General features: G+C 61.5%; 1 protein-coding gene across 1 annotated transcript; it reads right to left on the bottom strand.

Annotated features, from left to right (window-relative positions):
- Nucleotides 1–919: 919 nt before the first annotated feature.
- On the bottom strand, nucleotides 920–6310 carry GPR37L1 (G protein-coupled receptor 37 like 1). The gene is made up of 2 exons (XM_033099478.1): nucleotides 5429–6310; nucleotides 920–2974 (listed from the first exon to the last, which is right to left on the bottom strand). The coding sequence occupies exons 1-2, from the start codon at nucleotides 6254–6256 to the stop codon at nucleotides 2174–2176; spliced, it is 1629 nt and encodes a 542-aa protein (XP_032955369.1). The 5' UTR covers nucleotides 6257–6310; the 3' UTR covers nucleotides 920–2173.
- Between the last annotated feature and the right edge of the window lie 11241 nt (nucleotides 6311–17551).

Here is a 17551-nt window from a genome sequence, read left to right on the forward strand (position 1 = left end):
GAGCAGGATGGGCTGCTTGTGTGTTGAGCTGCCTTTGCAGCGTCCTCCAAGTGAGGAGCGAGGTTCGTGATTAGACGCACTGAGCTGGGTACCAGCAGGCAAGCGCCAAGCTGCCCTGAGGCCTGCACACAGCAGGGGCCTAACACGCAGAGAGGACTTGTCAATGTTGCCCAGGGAACAGACTGAGTTACGGCCACCCCGCCAGGGCTCTCTAGTCCTGGAGAATCAAACTCCTACCTGGAGGGACGGAGAGGTGCCAGGGGTCACGCCAGGTGCTTTATGTGTCTTGTCCTATTTAGTGACTAGTCCTTGGGCGGGAGGTGTCATTCCTCCTTGCAGATGGCAAAGCCAAGACGAGACTTTCAGTGACGTGTCCGGCTGGACAGAAGTGAGGCGACTGTCACTGCAAACTGTGAGCTGAGGGGCTTGGTGGGTTGTCCTCCTCCCAGCTGGCATCAGGGTCTCCTGAAGTCTGTCCTGAGGGGGACTGAGTGGCAGTTCCCGGCTCAAGGCCACCATCCACCACTGTGCCAACCTGCCCCCCACCCCAAGCCTGGGACCTCTAAGCAACAAATCCCACATTGTTCCCCGACTGGCCCAGGCTGGAGGGACACTGGCTCTTTCCCAAGGCCCGCTGGCCTGCTGATGGATTCTGTATGCCATTCAGCCTGGCAGGCCGGGGGCGGCAGCGGGGGCAGGGCTGCCCCCCCTTCAGCTCTGAGCTGCCAGCCAGCAGGAGGGAGAGGCAGAGGGTGTCCTTTGTGGAAGAGGCCCCCAAACAGGAAGCTCAGGCGTCCCCCTGCCCGGCGCTCAACCCTCCAGCCTCAGCTGTCCCCAGATCCCAATCTTCACCTCAGCGTACCCCGGCCCCCCTTCCTTCATCCCATAGGAAGCTCCTGGTGCATCCAGGACTGGGGGTGCGGGTGGGGGGTGGTAGAGAGGCCGCGGGGGTGAAAAAGTGGCAAGCCAGCTTTTGGACCCCTGTCCAAGCTGCCCCCCCATTTAAGTTTCTACAGACAAAGCTGGGACTGCAGTCACTGTGGCAACACGTCTGCTGAGAAATGGGTGGGTGTCCCTCCCCAGCAGAGGGCCCGCCCGGGCAGCCATCACCTGGCAACAGCGTCCCTCCCTCTTGGCATCACCAGCCTGGGGGTGGGTTCCAGGGAGTGAGAACAAGGCTGTTAAGATCCTGGGAGAGGCGGGAGGAGGTTTGGGTACAGGGCAGGCTGAGGCCAAGGGGGGGCGGGGTGGGGTGGAAGGAGGAGAGTGATGCCCAGGGCCCTGGCATCTGCCCCTCACCAGCCGGGCCCCATGCAGCTGTCCTGGGTGGGCCCCAGAGCCATGGTGCAGACAGGCTGGGTGGTTAGGCAGAAAGCTGGGCTTATGGGGCAGGGAGTGGCTGGTGGCCCAGGCTGAGTGTCCCTTCTGATGGACATCGTACCAGTTCTCTAGGCCCACACAGGGCTAAGGAAGCTTTTGGAGGAGACCCAGAGGGAGACCGGAAGGGGGGCGGGAGGTGGTGGGACACCCAAGGCAGGACCAGCGGGAGGAGCTGTGGGGGGCAGGGTGGGAGCCGGCAGGGGACAGGCAGCGGCACCACCCACCTGGGAAGGCCCAGGTGCATGTGGGCGCTGCCAGGATGTGACCCAAGTAAGTCCAGTGGGCACAGGGGTAGTTCCACCTAGTTTATTGTTTTACAAAAAAGGCCTTCTATGGGGGTGTGCAGCTAACATGGGGTAGGAGAAGACAACCCAGGGTCCATCAGAGGGGGAGGTGGGAGAGAAGCCCTGGGAAAGACGGCACCAGGAGGAGGAAGAGTCCAGGGAGCCCCATTCCAGGATGGGTGGGGGCAGGGAGACCAGGCCTACACAGGACACAACTAAAGTGTGCTCGGGCTCCAGGCAGAGGCGGCGGCGGGGCCGGGACCTGCACGAGTTCTGCTTCCCAGCTGCTGGGACAGTTTCTGGGCAGTTCTAAAGACCTAGAAGCTTTGCTGCCCACCAGCGAGAGGACAGGCAGGCCCTGCTGGGGTTGGGGCTTGGACACACCCGGACCCCAACAGGACGACCCGTCCACTCGCCAGACCTATGGGGGCAGAAACACCGGGAGGGCTGGGGTGGCCCCGCTCGCTGCCGCACTTGCCATGTCCCAGGCCTCCCGCTGGGGCCTGGCCTTAGCACGGAGTGCCCAGGGGCAGGAGCGGGGGCGACTCCCTGGGCTTGTGGAAGTAGATGGAGGATGACATCTCCGTCTTGAGCTTGCTGTCGGCGCCGGCGGCCGCCCCCGCCCCGCAGGCCTCGCAGCAGCAGCAGCAGCAGTCCAGGAAGGCCTGGCCCAGCGGCCTGCTCACGCACAGCAGCAGCACCGGGGTGACGGCCCCCTTGGAGAAGACAGAGAACTGCTGGATGAGGCCCAGGAGGCCGAGCGTCTGGCGGGTCAGCCCGGGAGACAGATAGGCCAGGACCACGTTGCACACGTTCTCCGGGAGGGTGCACAGGGCATAGACCACGGTCAGCCCCACCACACTGCTGTTGAGATGCGTCTCACCCTGCTCGTGCTTGCCCGCCCGGCACGGCGGCTCCCTCCCCGGGGGGCCACGCACGCGCCACGTCACCAGCTGGCAGGTGACGGTGAAGAGGATGGGCAGGCAGAAGTAGCAGCCGAAGAACCACCACATGCGGGCATTCTGGTAGGTCATCACCAGCGAGTAGAGGGACTCAGGCAGGCTGGCCGAGGGCTTCATGATGCACGAGTCCACGGTGCCCGTGCTGGGGCCCGGCTCCCGCGCCAGCTGCCACAGCAGGAGCTCGGGGACGGATAGTATCATGGAGCCCACCCAGATGACAGCCAGCTTGGCCAGGATGGATTGGCACCGCTCGATGGGGCGCAGCTTGGGCAGCGTGCTGGTGGCCACGTGGAAGCAGTCGATGCTCAGGGCGCAGAGGCTGAAGGTCGTGACCCCCAAGGAGGAGACCTGGGCGAGACCCGGGGGAGGGGATCCATGGTCGGACCAGCGGCCGGAAGACGCCTGGCTGCTGGGCGGTGAGCCAGGCGCTTCCTGTGTGTCATCAGGTCCTCCCAAGGAGCCCCCTTCACAAGAAGAGTGTCCTCGGGCAGGACCAGTGACCTGGCGGTGGCAGAGATGAGGGCCACTCGCAGCAGTGCCCTGACTTCCCACCGCTCGGGACCTCTCGGCTGGGGGACTGTGGGCCCCACAGGGCTCCCTGAGACTTGGGAAGCGGCTCTAGGCATTCAAGACAGAGACTCGGAAGTTCTGGTCTTTGCAGGTGCTCCCATTCATGCCCCCGTCCTGAGCAGACTGCGTGGTCTCAGAGACACAGCTCCCACGCACGCACACTCTCACCCTCTGTGGAGAAGCCCAGACCTGGCTGCGTGGGGAAGCGGCCTGGGCCCACCCTCCCTGCGAGCTGTCACTGAGCCCACGGGGAAGCCGCTCTGTGAGCCCAGAGGAAGCTGCCAGGACAGTGGGGAGAAAGTGCCAGAGAGAATAAAGAGAGAGGAGCCGCGACCACACAGGGACTGTGCTCAGATCCCCCTTCTGTCTACCCTCTTTCCTCTCCGGCTGGGGACACAACCCCCCCTTATTAGTTCTGTCCCCGCATGTCCTTGGTGAGATGCCCCTGGCCCTGCAGGAGCATCCTTGGGCTTGGACAGAAACACCAGCTCTCCCGCAGCTCACAGAACATCCTGTTATCCCTAAGACCCCCATAAAAGGCTCAGGGGCCCTGGGCTTTGTCCCTTGACTCCCACCCCATCACCCAGCTTGGGGTGGGGCTCTGCCAGCTCCTGAATGACCTCTGTCCCGCCCAGGAAGTGTGGCCGGCGGCCCAGGAGAGTCCACGCCAGAGCCTTTGTCCCCGGCGTGCTGAGACCCACAGTCAGGCAGGGCCCGGCTTTCGCTGACCAGCCAGGCAGCCGCATGCAAACAAGAGTCCATGTGTCGGCCCTGCTCCCGTCCGGCTTAGCCTGCTCCCCGTAAGGACCTCTGCACAGGGAGCTACTTAACTCTAACCACCACTTAACCCTTCAAGAATGCGTTCACGTAGCTATGATTATTATTGTTGTCACCCCAATTTACAGATGAGGAAATTGGGGTTTGCACAGGAAAAGTAACTTACAAGGTCACTCAGCTGGTGGGGCAGGGCCTGCTCTAATCTGTCTGCTCGGTTCCAAAGTCCTGTGCGCAAGCCGTCACCGCTCACCCGAGTACTGAGCAGGGACCATGGCTATGATTCAAAGGCCATCCCCTGGAGGGTCTGCTTTCAGGTCTGGGGTCTTGGGGCCGCTCCGGGGGGCCTCCCTGGGTTGGGAAGGACAGGTAAGGGCTGTGCCAGCTGCTGAGCCCCAGAGTCTCTCCAAATACAAAGTCCCCGCTAATGCACAGGGAGGGCACAGAACTGGGAAGAGCCCCAGTGGCCCCGTGCCCACGTCTGGGCCATCCTCCTCCCAGGAACGTGCCAGGTCACACACCATCACTCAGCCTTTGCGGGGAGATCTCAGTGGGCTGGGGCCTCCTGATTACACCCTACCTGGCCAAGGCTCACAGGCCACTCGCCGTGTGCTCCTTACAGGCATGTAGCCCTGCTATGTGTCATACACGCGTGCATCAGTGTACTTTTGCAGCCGTCTCTCTGTGACCCACACGCTCGCCAGCACCCATGCGCTGGTCTTAACCAGGCAGTTCCCGGAGCTGAGGACATGGGGACACTTGCAGGCTGCAGACTAGGCCAGTGGGAAGGACCGTCCAGTCCACTTCCCTGGTTGGGAGATCAGGAAACTGGGGAGATGTGAGACGCCCAGTGACACCCCGTGTCAGTGACTCGACTGGCATGAGAGCCCCTCCCCCAGCTCCAGCACAAGACCAGGGTTTCCCTTCCCCGCAGGACTTAGCAGGGCCTGGCGCAGCGGCAGCGTGACCCGGTCAGTGAGGAAGGCGCTCGTGTGCACGGGGAGTGGACGCTGAGTGAGCTGGGGGCTGTAGGAGGTGGGGGTCTCCCTGCATATGCCATTTTTTGGGGGCAGGATATTGAAGGTAAAGAAGGGGCCGTGAGTGCTGGGCGGCAGTGGGCACGGAACGGAGGAGACACGAAGGGCAGAGCAGTTTCCCCGGTGGAAAGATGGCACAGGGTTAAGGCAGGCAGCAGAGAGCACAGGGCACAGACGAAGGGGGCGAGACAGGCCCCGAGCTGCCCGCACCGAGAAGTGGGGCCAGGACCCAGGGCCCTGCATGCCTGCCCTCAGCTCCCGGCCGGCCAACTTCAGCCGGGAGCTACCGGGAAGCAACGCCATAGCACACTCGTGCCCTTGCCCAGTTCGGAGGAGAGGAAGCAGGACAGCGCTCTCCGGGCACCTGGGGCCCTGCACGCCCTCACACCCCACCGCTGCTGCCCACAGGACTCACACTCACCTCCACGAAGGGCACGGCCCGGCAAGAGATGTCCCCCAGCAACCTCTGCTTGGTGATCTCATTGAAGATGACGACAGGGAGACAGAAGAAGAGGACCAGGAAGTCCCAGAGGGCCAGGCTGGCGAGGATGGAGTTCCAGGCGCTCTTCAGGTGATAGCTGTGCCACACGACACACATGACGGCCAGGTTGCCCACGATGCCCACGGCAAACACCACCAGGGCCAGCAGCAGGGTGGCATAGGCGCCGTAGGAGCCCTCAGTCACCGGGTACAGGGGGTTCTCCATCCTCAGCCTCTGCCCCGGCGTCCCCGTCAGGTTGCCCCAGGGCTCTGACCCGCTGCCCGGGCTTCCCCCATCCACGTCTGGGTGGGGGCTGGTGGCCAAGGGTTTGGTGGGCGGCAAGCCAGCGGGGTGCAGGGGCGGGGGGCGCTCTGCCCACTCCTCAGGCACGTACTGCTGTAGCCCCTTGTCCTGCTCGTCCGTGGTGCCTCTCTTGGGCCGGCTCTGCTGCTCAGGGGCCTCGGCTCTGTGCCTGCCGGGGCGCAGGGGGGCACCCCCAGAGACTCTGCTCAGCCCCGCAGGGGACACCACAGCAAGAGAGATGGCCAGAGGCCACAGCCACCACATGGCCGGGCGAGCAGGAGGCAGCTGCCCCACGGAAAGCAGGTAAGGGCCGGGAACCCAGTGCCCGGTGGACTCAAGAGAGGCAGCTGGCCGCTTGGTCCGCCCCCAGTCAGGCGTCTGGCTTCGCCAGCCTGCTCCAGTGGCCTCGAGCTGCTCCCTCCCTCCCCACCGGCCACAGGCTGGGCAGGGCCCTCTGCTGGACATAGAGCTTTCTGTGCTGCCTCCAGAACACTCCTCCTCAGGCCCCCAGGACAACAGCAAGTCAGGCCCCAGGGCCTCAGAAGCCACCTGCTCTGGCCACTGAACCAGACGGAACGTGGCTCCCCTGGGGTCCCACAGGAGTAGGGGCAGGACCGGCACTGAGGACCCACCTCAGGAGACAGTCCCAACATGGCCCCAGCGCTGGAAGCCAGACGGCGGCCATCACTGTCATCCCTGAGCATTTCCTGGGCCCCTTTATGCCTCACAGCAGCCCTGTGGGGTTAGAGACCCGAGGCTGCAGAGCGAGGCCAGGAGCTCACCTGAGTCCAGGGCCCTCTAACTTGACGCTGCTGTCAGCTGGCACGTGTCCGTCTGCTGGCCTGACCACACACAGTCCCCTGGGAAAGCAGCAACGATGCCAAGTCTGGAAGACGTTCTGATCCAGGTACAGGGTGGATGTCACGTGCGAGACCACATACTTCCTGAGCGCCTGCTATGTTCCCGACGTCCAGCACACAACAGTGAGTGTCCTAGGAGACTTCCTGGCCGGGAAAGCCACCGTCCTACCCGACACGCTGTGTGACACAGGAGTCCCAAGAAAAGAAGAAAAGGAACAGACTCACACACCCTCTGACAAGGGAAGAGAAGTGCTTGGGGCCCTTTAACATTTTCTCTTTCTGGCTTCCTTTTGTGGGGACAGGAGACCCAGGTGGCTGCAGGACTGGGCTTGTTTGGGGCCCAGAGTGTCACAGGGAAACTATCCAGAAGTCAGACCAGCCGAGGACTCGACGGTCCCCTTCATTGCCACCAGCATGCTGGCCCCCACGCAGGGGAGAGGCCAGGACACACCCCGCACATCCCGTGTCCTCGGGAAGGGGTGCAGAAAGGACCACGGGGCCTCACCCCGAGCATCACGTGGGGTGCCCCAATCCCCCCACAGAACCGACCCCCAGGCTCAGTCTGATCCTGCCCACCACTAAACTCCGTGGCACGTAGGCGGCTGTCACCAAAACGCACCAGCTTCCGCCTTGAGGTGTGGCCATCTGGGTAAACAGAATCATCACGGTCCCCACTGACTGAGCCCTCACCAAGGGCCAGGCCCTGTGTCACCTCCTGCTATGACCTCCACACGGCCCTGGGCTCAGAGAGGCACAGTCACGTGTCCCCCTCTGCTCCTCATTTGCACTTATGAACATGCCTGCGTCACACCAGTGTCCCTCGCACAGAGCGGGGGCTCAGTGAACGCTGTCCCCTGAGCCTCCTCGGTTCCACTGGGCGGTTGGAACGTCAGAGGCCACTAGGTGGAAGCAGACGTTCAGTGACAGGGTTTCAGGCCACCTCACGCCGTCCCCACCCATCCGGCTGCCCAGGCCTCTCTGTGCCCCCTGAGGGGCAGGCTGAGGGACACCAAGGGTCACGGGGGTGTGCCCTCCATGCCCCTCCACCTCTCCTGAGGGCGCCCCGCAGGGGTCTCTGAAATGTCCTCCTGTCCCCTCTTCTGCTTCAGGAAGAGCCCTCTCTCTGGACGAAGCTCGAGGCAGATCCCCAGTTTGGAAGGACGCCAGGCAGAAAGCCATCCTCTCCCGCCCATGGGACTGTCTGTCCGAGATCCCAGGAATTCCCCTCCTTCTCCCTGGGAATGTCCCCACAGCTGGCTGTAGAACAGGTACTTGGGTGCGAACAGGTGGGACAGAGGCTGGGGCTGTCCCCAGCACTGAAGCAGGTGAGGGCCTCTGGGGGGAGGTGCAGTGCCAGCCAGGAGGACACAATGAACCCTCTGCCGGGCGATGCCACACGCCCGCTAAGAGCTGACTCTGGAACCAGACCGTCTGGGCTTCCCCCTCAGTGGCTGAGCCCCCACTGGCTGTGTGTGTGTGACTTTGCTCAAGTGCCTGCCGGACCTCTTTGTGCCTCCGTTTCCTCATCTGTACCATTAGGTAACGACAGGCTTGTCCCTACGATGGGCTGAGCTCACCCGGGGATCTGGACAGCAGGTGACCCTGTCCCCAGGGCACCCTGGGCACGGAAAGCACTATTCAAGTGTGAGTGACCGGCTGCAGGGACCCATTTCATTCTGACCAGCACTTGTGAGGCCGGCACTGCCATCATTTACACACTTGGAAACTGAAGCACCGAGAGGCAAGCGGCACATTCTGGGACACGCCTGTCTCCTGCCTGGACAGGGACATCCCTCGGGCCTGCAGCTGGCACCAGACTAGGGCGAGGGGACATGAGGCACTCAAGCCAGCACATCCTCTGTGCCAGCTCTCCACGCTCTGGGTTCCCGGGTCAAAGGGTGCTTGACCCTGCTCTGGAGGACGGGCCCAGGGCACTGGACCTGGGGATCTGGGATCTGGTGCCAACTTGCTGGTAGCCATGCGATGCCATTCACTCATTTTACAAACACTGGCTGAACACCTGCTCCATGCCAGGCATTGTCTCAGACTTTCGGGAGACAGCGGGCCACGCGGGCACGACCTCTGCCCTCCTGGAGCTCCCATTCGAGTGAAGGAGGCAGCCCCTGAGGCTGAACCCCAGACGGTATGGCTGTGCCTGTGGGGACGCCACACCAGAAAACAGAGGGGCCAAGACGCCATGGGGCCTCTGGGCCTCCCCGTCCCCTTGGTAAAAGTAAGTCTGATCCTGGAGCGGAGGGGTCGCAAGGACATTGCCACGTGGGGTGTGGTCATCGTGAATGGTGGGACATGGCAGCTTTAAGGTAGGACGTCTGCCATCACCTCCGTCAGTGGTCCTCACTTGCAGTCCCTGGATCACCGACGGTAGGAAAGCCATCTGCGATGTGGGCTCCCAGGCCCCACTGCGCCCCACACAGTCAGAACGGGGTCGGGGGCGGTCATGTTACCCGGCAAACTCTCCTGGGGATTTTGGATGCAGGCAGGAGTGTGATGGTGGTGGTTGGGGGGGGGGGGCAAAGCCTTGGGGGGCAGCTTACAGGAGCGGACAGAGGGAGGGGACACGGGCCCAGAGGATCCCAGACCGTGTACTCACCGAGCTCTGCTGAGCAGGGCCCGTCTTCCTGGCTGTGTCCTCAGTGCCTGGCTTTAGTAAATGCTTGATGCACCTGTTTAAGGAAAAAAGGACAAATCAATGGTAAGAAGAGGCACAGAATTGCTCTCCAAATCCTACCTGGTCCGTGACCCCCAAATCCCTTCAGTGGGGGGTGGGTAAGTAACCCGAGACTCACAATGTCCCCTCCATTCCCTCTCCTGGGCGTCTCTCACTGTCGGTCTCCCAGCCATGGCGGCCGGCTCCCTGAGAGTGCTGTGTTACAAACACATATCACAGCTTTCCTCACTCCTACAGCACAGCTGAGGTTAGGCTGGAGTGTTCAGACACGGGAAAGCCTATGGTGCCACACTGGTGTGTTACAAGGAACCCCACAATCTGGTCTGCATGGTGCCACCTGCCTTCCAGATATCAGGGTCCCAGGGGGCACGCAGCCCCAGACGGGCCTCTCTCTCCCGGGTGTGACGGAGGCCTCTCCTGCTCACCTGGAGACTGCCCTCTGGGTTAGCGTTCCCCAGCCAGCACCCTTTCAATACTAGCATAGCTTTCAGGACCCAACTGGTTGGCCCCATCAGAAGAAAATCCTTCATTTGTATGAGACAAACACACTGTAGGAGTGGAAGAAGCCTCATTGGTATTTGTTTAAAAAATGTTTACAATGTTTAACAAATGTTACAATTTGTTTAACAAATGTTTATTATGTGCCAGACACCAAGGTAACAGGCAGAGGCACGTGCTACTAACGAATGAGTAGCCTGTTTGCACCCCTCCACTGACGGGCAGCTCACTACCACTTGAGGCAGCCATTCCTGGTTTACATGGCTATCCTGATGTGGACGTTGCTCCTTTATTAGAAATGTGACTCCGAGGAAACCCACCCATTGGCTCTGGTCCTGACCCAGGTGTGAGATGCAGTCAGCAGACGTAAAACCAAATCCGTGAGGAGCAGGCCTGGCCCCAGCGACAGGCAGTGGATAGTCTTGGATGAGTCAAAGGCTTCCTAGAGAAGTCTTAGAAGGGGTTTCTTCTGGCGCAGAGTCTGCGTGGACGTGAGGGAGCCAGCTGGCAGGACGGAGGAGGGGCAAAAGTTCCAGGCAGGAAGGCGGGTGATTGGTGGGCAGGCAGGATGATTCCAGAAAACCCGGCCTGCTTGTGGACTGGAGTGTCACCCAGGGGAAGGAGGGCGCCTGGCCCCGAATCACAAACCAGGCAGTGGAAGAGACGGGCAGGGCTGGGTAAGGCTGCAGGAGCTGGGAAAGCTACAGAGGGCCGTCCCCATCCTTTCCTGTCGGCCCCTCCCAGGTGACCTTAGGCATGAGGTGTGGAGTCCCTGACACACTGGCCCGTTCCAGAAACCTCTACTGGGCTGTCATCCTCGGGAAGCACGGGGGTGGTGTAGGCTGGAGGGTCCTGGACTCTGGGGCCTGGTTCTGAAGCCCTGGGGTGGGTGGGAGAGCCAGTCCCCAGACTGGCACTACAGTAGCCGGAGAAAGTAGGGAAACCAACACAGTTTCTGTTTAGGGGGTGACAGTCTGAGAGGTGAAGCTCTCGACGTGGAGCAGATCCAGGGCCCTGCCCCGAGCTGGCTGGTCCCTGAGCCCTGAGCCCCCTGCCCTCAGGTGGTAGCACCAGCCGCCTGCTCCCCTCTCGCACCCCAAACCTCAGGGAGCATGCCAACACACAGAGATTACTCATTGCCAGGTGCCCTGGCTGTGTCCTTTCTGCTTTCTTGCCCTGATGTCCTGAACGAAGCTGCCAGCCAGACCTCAGCACAAAAGAATGCGAAGCAGGGAGGAGGGTTGGCTCTCGGTTGAACGGCTACTGGACACAGCACTCATTCCCACACATGCTGTCCTCTCACTGCCTAGCTGTGTGGCCTCAGTGCTCACGATGGCAAGCGAGGACACAGCACACCTAAGAGCTGGCGCACATTGAATCAGGTAGCCAGCCAAGTGGCTGTTCTGACACCAGTGGGGGTTAGCAAGGCTCAGCTCCCTTCCTCCATCCCTAAGGTACCCTCCCTGATACACTGGCCTCACCTCTGACCCCCTGGCAGCACTCCTCAGGGGGACCTTGTGCCCACGAAGCCCCCTGGAGTCTCCAGACACCAGCGGTGTGGCCCTGACTTGGACTGCTGGGGATGACGGGCCATGTGGCCAAGACCCCAGGGAACTTGGGGGACCCAGGAACGCATTCCCCATTTTCCTCTTGCTCTCCAGGGGTGAAACGTGTATCTGTGTCCACCTTAGTCACTGCCCCAGCTGGGTGGAGAAGAGGCCAAGAGAGTGTCAAAGGGAGAGGAAAGGTCCCTGGCGAACCCCCCCTCCCCCCGTGGGAAGACGGAGGTAATGTCCCTGAATGCAAAGGAGGCTAAAGATAGACACAGAGGCCCCGCCCTGGTGGGCCGGTCTCGCCTGGAAAAGCGGCCCAGTATCCTGGAACTGGCAGGGCCACCCCGCTGCCCAAGATCTTGGGTAAAGACAAGCACTTGGGCCCAGGCAAGGCTCCTCCCACCTCCGGCTGCCGGGGTTTTACTGCAGACGTCCCCTGGCTCCCCTGGTTCCCCAGGGCCTGGCACAGCTCCTGACAGAGTGAGCACTTCTTGCTTATGCATTGTTTCTGTTCTCAGCAGGGCAGCGCTGCGGGCAGCGGGCGTGGCGGGTTTCAGTCAAGGCCACGCCCAGGGGCTCGGTACTGTAGCAAGAGCACCCCACCTGGAGGGCTTGAAATGTGGGTGTGGATTTCTTCTGACCCCCCTGGGGGACACTGAAGCCGATTTAGATGGTCCCTCTCTCCCTGTACCAGGTCCCTCTGGCGCACAGCCCTGAGCTCCAGCACCTCTGAACTAACAGCGGCTGCTGACTCAGTCCAGCCCTCGGGCAGGCTCCAGGGGAAGGTGGGAAGGACCAGGTCTCCCTGGGCATGCCTGACCCGCCACTACCAGCTGGGGGGGCACCCACCCAGGACACCCTGCAGGATGGGCCCTTCCAACAGCAGCAATAGCGAGCCCGGGGCCTTCCAGAGCATGGAGAACCCCTCGCGGGCGGGGACATCTGTCACATGCAGCTTCGCGAGGGGACCATCCCAGAGGAACTTCCACAGACCACCCACCTAGTTGGTGTTTTTGTTGGTTTGCTTTTGTTTCTCATTTCTGCAGAGGATGAGGGAAATTTTTGGCCCATGCAGGGTTGGCTTATCGGTTCACAGAAAGCGGGCACTGGCCCCTGGAGACACATAGCCAGGTCCTTGCAACCCTCTGGCTCTGTGACCCGGTGTGGAAGACAGTAGAGATGGCGGTGAGCACGGCTGAGGCGGGAAAGAGCACACACGCCATCTGGGCAGGTGTGCGTCTCTGCTCAACACCGAGAGACCTCCATCTCTTTCTAGGATGGTGGGGGCAGGGGTGTGGAGCAGCAGATGGCTAGCAGCTCGCAGGTGTGTCAGGCTGGAAAAGGTACGGGGCCAGGCCTCCTGCATGGCTGTCGGTGAGTCACGGCGGTTGGGCTCCTGGCGCAGAACTAACCGGCTGCCCTGCCACTGGGTTCATGGCCTGCCTTATCTTTAGGGCCTCCTCCCTGTCAGCCCAGACGGGCAGCGCGCCCCGGCCAGCATGGCACTGGTAGGCTGCTGACTCTGGGTCAGTGGGACGTGCCCTTTGGGTGGCTTTCCCAGCCATGCCTGGTTCACCTCACTGCACGCTGACACCTCAGCCCCACCACGTCCAACGTGCTCACATGGGGGTGATCTGAGGGGCCCCCCGCTGGCGGCTGACTATGACTTTGCAAAGCCACAGAGGGGTTTCCTTGGTCTCAAAAGACCCACCTGCACTGACTAGCAACACCAAAGTGTTTGTGGGTAAACATTCTAGAAACCGACTCCACACTCTGCAAAAGGTCTCCAGGGAGATGGGCAGGGAAGAGTTGCCATGGTAACTCAGCCAGTTTCTGAGGGTCTGTCCTAACAAAGGAAAGGCAGGTGCCTGGGACCCTCTGCTCTGGCCTTTCACACATAAGGGACCCCGACACATGGGCCGTGGGATGGGTTCTGCCTCCCGGTCTCAGGCTGCAGGTGCACACAGAGCTGCTGGCTTTTCCTAAGCTGTACACGGGCCCGGCTTCAGGCCCTTCCAGGAGGGTGTGGCCCAGACGCTTGTCCCGTATCCCAGGTGGACAAAGCATGGCCTTGATGGGGACACTCCCTGCCCAAGGTCACAAGGAGGAGACCACACGAGCAGACACAGAGCCACCTGCCCCCTACAACATAGTCCTCTTTCTGCCTGGCCACCGAAACAGCTGCAGCCCCCAGCCTTCAACGCGTGCCCCAGGGACCACTCAGCTGGGAGCCTGGAGGAGCTGGCACGGTCATATGACTCAGGGCTGCAACTTCTGAGAAGCTCCAAGCTTTCAACTGACTACCAAGCATTTCCTCCTCCCCGACCACCCATCTGTTCCCCCCACCCCGAGCAGAACATAATTTTTGTGTCTGGGCGGTGGGGGACAAGTAAGTGGGGAGAGCTTGGCAGGCCCTGGGCAGCATCCTATGGCTGCCAGGCTGTCTGTCTGTACTCTGGACCCAGCTCCTGCCCGCCCAGGCTGGCACAGACACACCCAGGGTGCCTGGGAAGAAGGCCAGAGGGAATTTTCCACCTGCCCGGCTTTGTCATTGGCTCCGTGGTCTGGAGCTAGGCCTGGGGAAGGCCAGCCCCTTGGGGATCTGGGGAGAACTCCCAGGCTTTCTTGGGCCATCTCACGCAGGAACAGCCAACTCTTGCTTTGTTCCATGGCAGCCAGCAGGGCCTGTCATTTTCCTTCAGAGAGATGTGGGAGCATCAGTGAGGTGGAGAAACCCACCTGGGTGACCAGAGTGCCAGGGTCATCCATCTGAACCCCTGCCCTGCCCAAATGGGGATACTGAGGCACCAAGAGAAAAATGGACGTGCCCAAGGTCACAAAGGAAGGTGGCGGTCCAGCCAGGATGCAAAACTCACCACCCCCCCCAGCCCCTCACACCTCCCGTCCCCTCTCCTTACACAAGGTTTATAGGGCCGGCCAGCCCTCCACACCACCTCAATGTGGGAAGCAGCTCTGGTCGCCCCCACCCCCTTCAGGTTACCCCCGTTCACCTGGGGTAGCTAAGCTCTGCCCAGCAGCCTTAGGCTGAGGGTGGGGCCATGACTGCCCTTCAAGTAGCTGGTGAGTGACTGAAACCACAGATGACCGCTCCCCACTCCCAGGTGGAGATTAGAGGCGGATAGCTGGAGACCAAGTAGCTGGGCCTCCAGGGAGAGTGGGCAGGAGGGGCTAGGCCCATCCGGAGCTTTCGCTTGCCCCCAAAATCCCTCGCTGGGGAGCCCCAACACAGCCGTCCTGGCCTCGGGCCGCTTGTGGAGGGTGGGGCCCTAGCGCCCTATATCCCCAGGCCTGGAGCCTCATATCTCTCCCTCCCGCAGGTGAGATGACCAGGTGCACCTGCTCCTGGGAACAGACAACAGGAGGCCTGGGGCAGGGGCGGGGCTGAAACCGGTGCTGGTGAGTCACATTCTCACTGCAGGGTCACCGGGGAGGAAACGGGGCAGGGAGGAGGGGGCAGAGGGACCTGGGCCCCAGCACAGGCTGAGCGGGCCCCACACCCCTTTCCAGGACTGCTGGATGGTTGGTGAAAATCTCGCCTCCAGCCTGTTCATTTCATTGAGTTAGGAGGCTGTGCCCCACAGACGTCCCAGAGAGGACAGGTGGCTGACCTGGAGACACACAGCATATTAGTGGTCTCGGGACTCCTGAGCTGTGGGCTGCAATCCCAGAGCCAGGCTTGCCCTGCCCGGTCCTGCCCTGCCTGTTGGGAAAAGATCTGTAATCACAACCATTGCTAAAGATGCAGTCAAGTGAAGCCCCAGCGCTGCCTGGGGACAGGGGGACGTGCGGCCTCTCATCCTCTCTGACGTCAGTGGGACTACCAGTGCCCGGAAGCCCTGCCCAGTGGTGTGACATCATGGTCTGGGCCTGCACTGCAGGGACTGGGGAACAGAACAACAACACTACCCAGCATCCAGCTGCCACGAGACCCAGCAGAGCCCGCCCCGCCTGCGGGAGGCAGCAGAGCCACTCCAGGGTGACAGAGACTCTGAGACGTCCCTGCTGCCGCCTCCCCCCCACCCCCCCGAAACCCGGACCTGGCGCTGCCCCCATGGTGGCTGAGTCAGCTCGGGGCCATGTGACGGACATCAAGACAAGCCTCCCCTGACTGCGACTGTTGTGGTTGGGGGTGGAATTCACAGAATGCAGAGTTTCGGGTCGTCCTGGCAAATCTGAGCTTGTCCCTGGTCAGCTGAGACCTGGGCAGGTTTCTGGCCTCACTGAGCCTCATCTATAAATCGGGGTGAGGGTACCCACTGACAGGGCTGTCGTGAAGATTTAACGGGATCCCCTGTGGATAGCGTGTCGCAATAAGGGTTCCATTCTTGGGAGGTTAAGTGCAAATATTTAGGAGAGGGCACCAATGTTAATCAGCCCCCGTCCCAAGCCTGTGTCCACGTCACAGAAGAACAGTGTGGAGTCCCTGCCTTTCGTGGATTCACTAACCTTTCTGAGCCCCTCTGCCCAGGATGGCTCACGGACGGAACGAGGGTGGTGCTGAGTGAGGCCAGGGCCGGCGGGCGCCCGCTGGCTGCTCCAGGGGCCGGGGCCCCGCCCTCTGTGCCCCCACACGGCTGCCCTTCCTGACAATCACTTTGCTGCTCACTCCAGACGCCCCTGCAGCGAGTTTCTATGCCTCCTTTGAAGCCCCGGAGACCCAACCTGACCAACACCATCCCAGAGCAGGGAGGCACCCCCACTGCCCCCAGAGACCATCTGCCTCCTGCTCCGTGTCCTCTCAGTGATGTCCTAGCATCCCGCGCCCTCCCGCGACACGCTGTCGTCTCCCCCATTCACTGTCAGCGTGCTCAGCCAGCGGCCTCCTGCTAGAAACCTTTGTGACGTGAGTAAAACAGCGGGCTCCCTGGCTGACCTGCTGCTCTGGGCTCTGCCCCTGAGAGGACCTGGACCACGACACGTCCCGGGCTGCCCAGAGCAGTGGAGGTTATGCTGTCGTCTGGTCATTAGAGCCCCTTTCACCCACCAGAGAGTCTGGGTTTCAAGGACGAATTTCATGGTCACCCTGGGCCTGAGAACCCCGCACAGGAAGGCCAGTCTTCCCAGCCCCTCATTCATTTTCCCAGCTGCGCTGTGGGATGTGGGTGGAAAGCTGAGCCCCAGCCTGGGCCTATGTTGTAAGGGGCGTGGGAAGGCCCAGGTGAGAAGTGAGGTCCGGAAGTGCCCCTACAAGAAAAGTCCTCTCCCTGGACACTCAGGGGCCTCCGGGACTTATTGAGTGAAGGAAGCAAAGGATAAAGGCAGTAAGGATGCACAGATGTGTGTAGCAGGTGCTACAGGCCAGGAGGAAATCATCAGACAGTGAAACTCTGTGTTCCCAGATCCGCAAGAGTCCCTTGGAGACACTGAGCTCCCAGCCCGTCCCCAGACCCTCTTCCCATACAGGTGGCTGTCAGCCCTGACACCAGCCGGGGTCCCTGGACCACAGACACACACACACACACACACACACACACTTGCTTAGGCGCCTGGAGCGGGTGGAGAGCTGCCTCTGTGTCCAAAGCCCTCAGCTGAGAGAGAGAGAGACTGGGTAACCTTAGCAACCAGTCCCTGCGAGAGACTCATTGAGTCTGGAGGGACACAGCACCTCATGCAATTTGTTCAGCAAACATTCAGAAGCCTGTGAGGAGCCAGGCGCTGGGCTGCGCTCTGGGGTCACAGAGATGCAACGTCCTGCAGTGGAAGCCACACTCACCTGGAGGCCATGGGAAGCTGTGCTGGCAGCCAGAGAGGATGCTGGGATGGAGGGGAGCCAGGCGCACTGCTGGAGCTGGAGGTGCCCAAACCAGGTGCCGAGCCTCTGACCTCGGGCTGAGGGTCAGCCAGGCCGAGGGGAGGAGGCCGGTTTAGGCGGGGAGACACGTGCACCTTAGAGATGTTTATAAACCTTGAGTATTTTGGCAGGCCTGCTTAAAAAAAATCACCCCAAGTTTGGAAATAAGGCCCAAAGTGACCCCTGGTCCTTCAGGTTCGTCTGAGAGCGTTGACTGACCAGCAGGGCCCACTGGCCACTTGAGGGAAGAGAGCTCTGTTTAACTTGCTGTCACCGCTGAGTAGGCCCCGTGGGGTCCGTAAATTTAGGCGTTAACGTGTGGGAAGGTGATGAGCTGCAAATACTTTT

The sequence above is a fragment of the Rhinolophus ferrumequinum genome, chromosome 27 (genome assembly GCF_004115265.2).
Source record: "Rhinolophus ferrumequinum isolate MPI-CBG mRhiFer1 chromosome 27, mRhiFer1_v1.p, whole genome shotgun sequence".
Taxonomy (NCBI): domain Eukaryota; kingdom Metazoa; phylum Chordata; class Mammalia; order Chiroptera; family Rhinolophidae; genus Rhinolophus; species Rhinolophus ferrumequinum.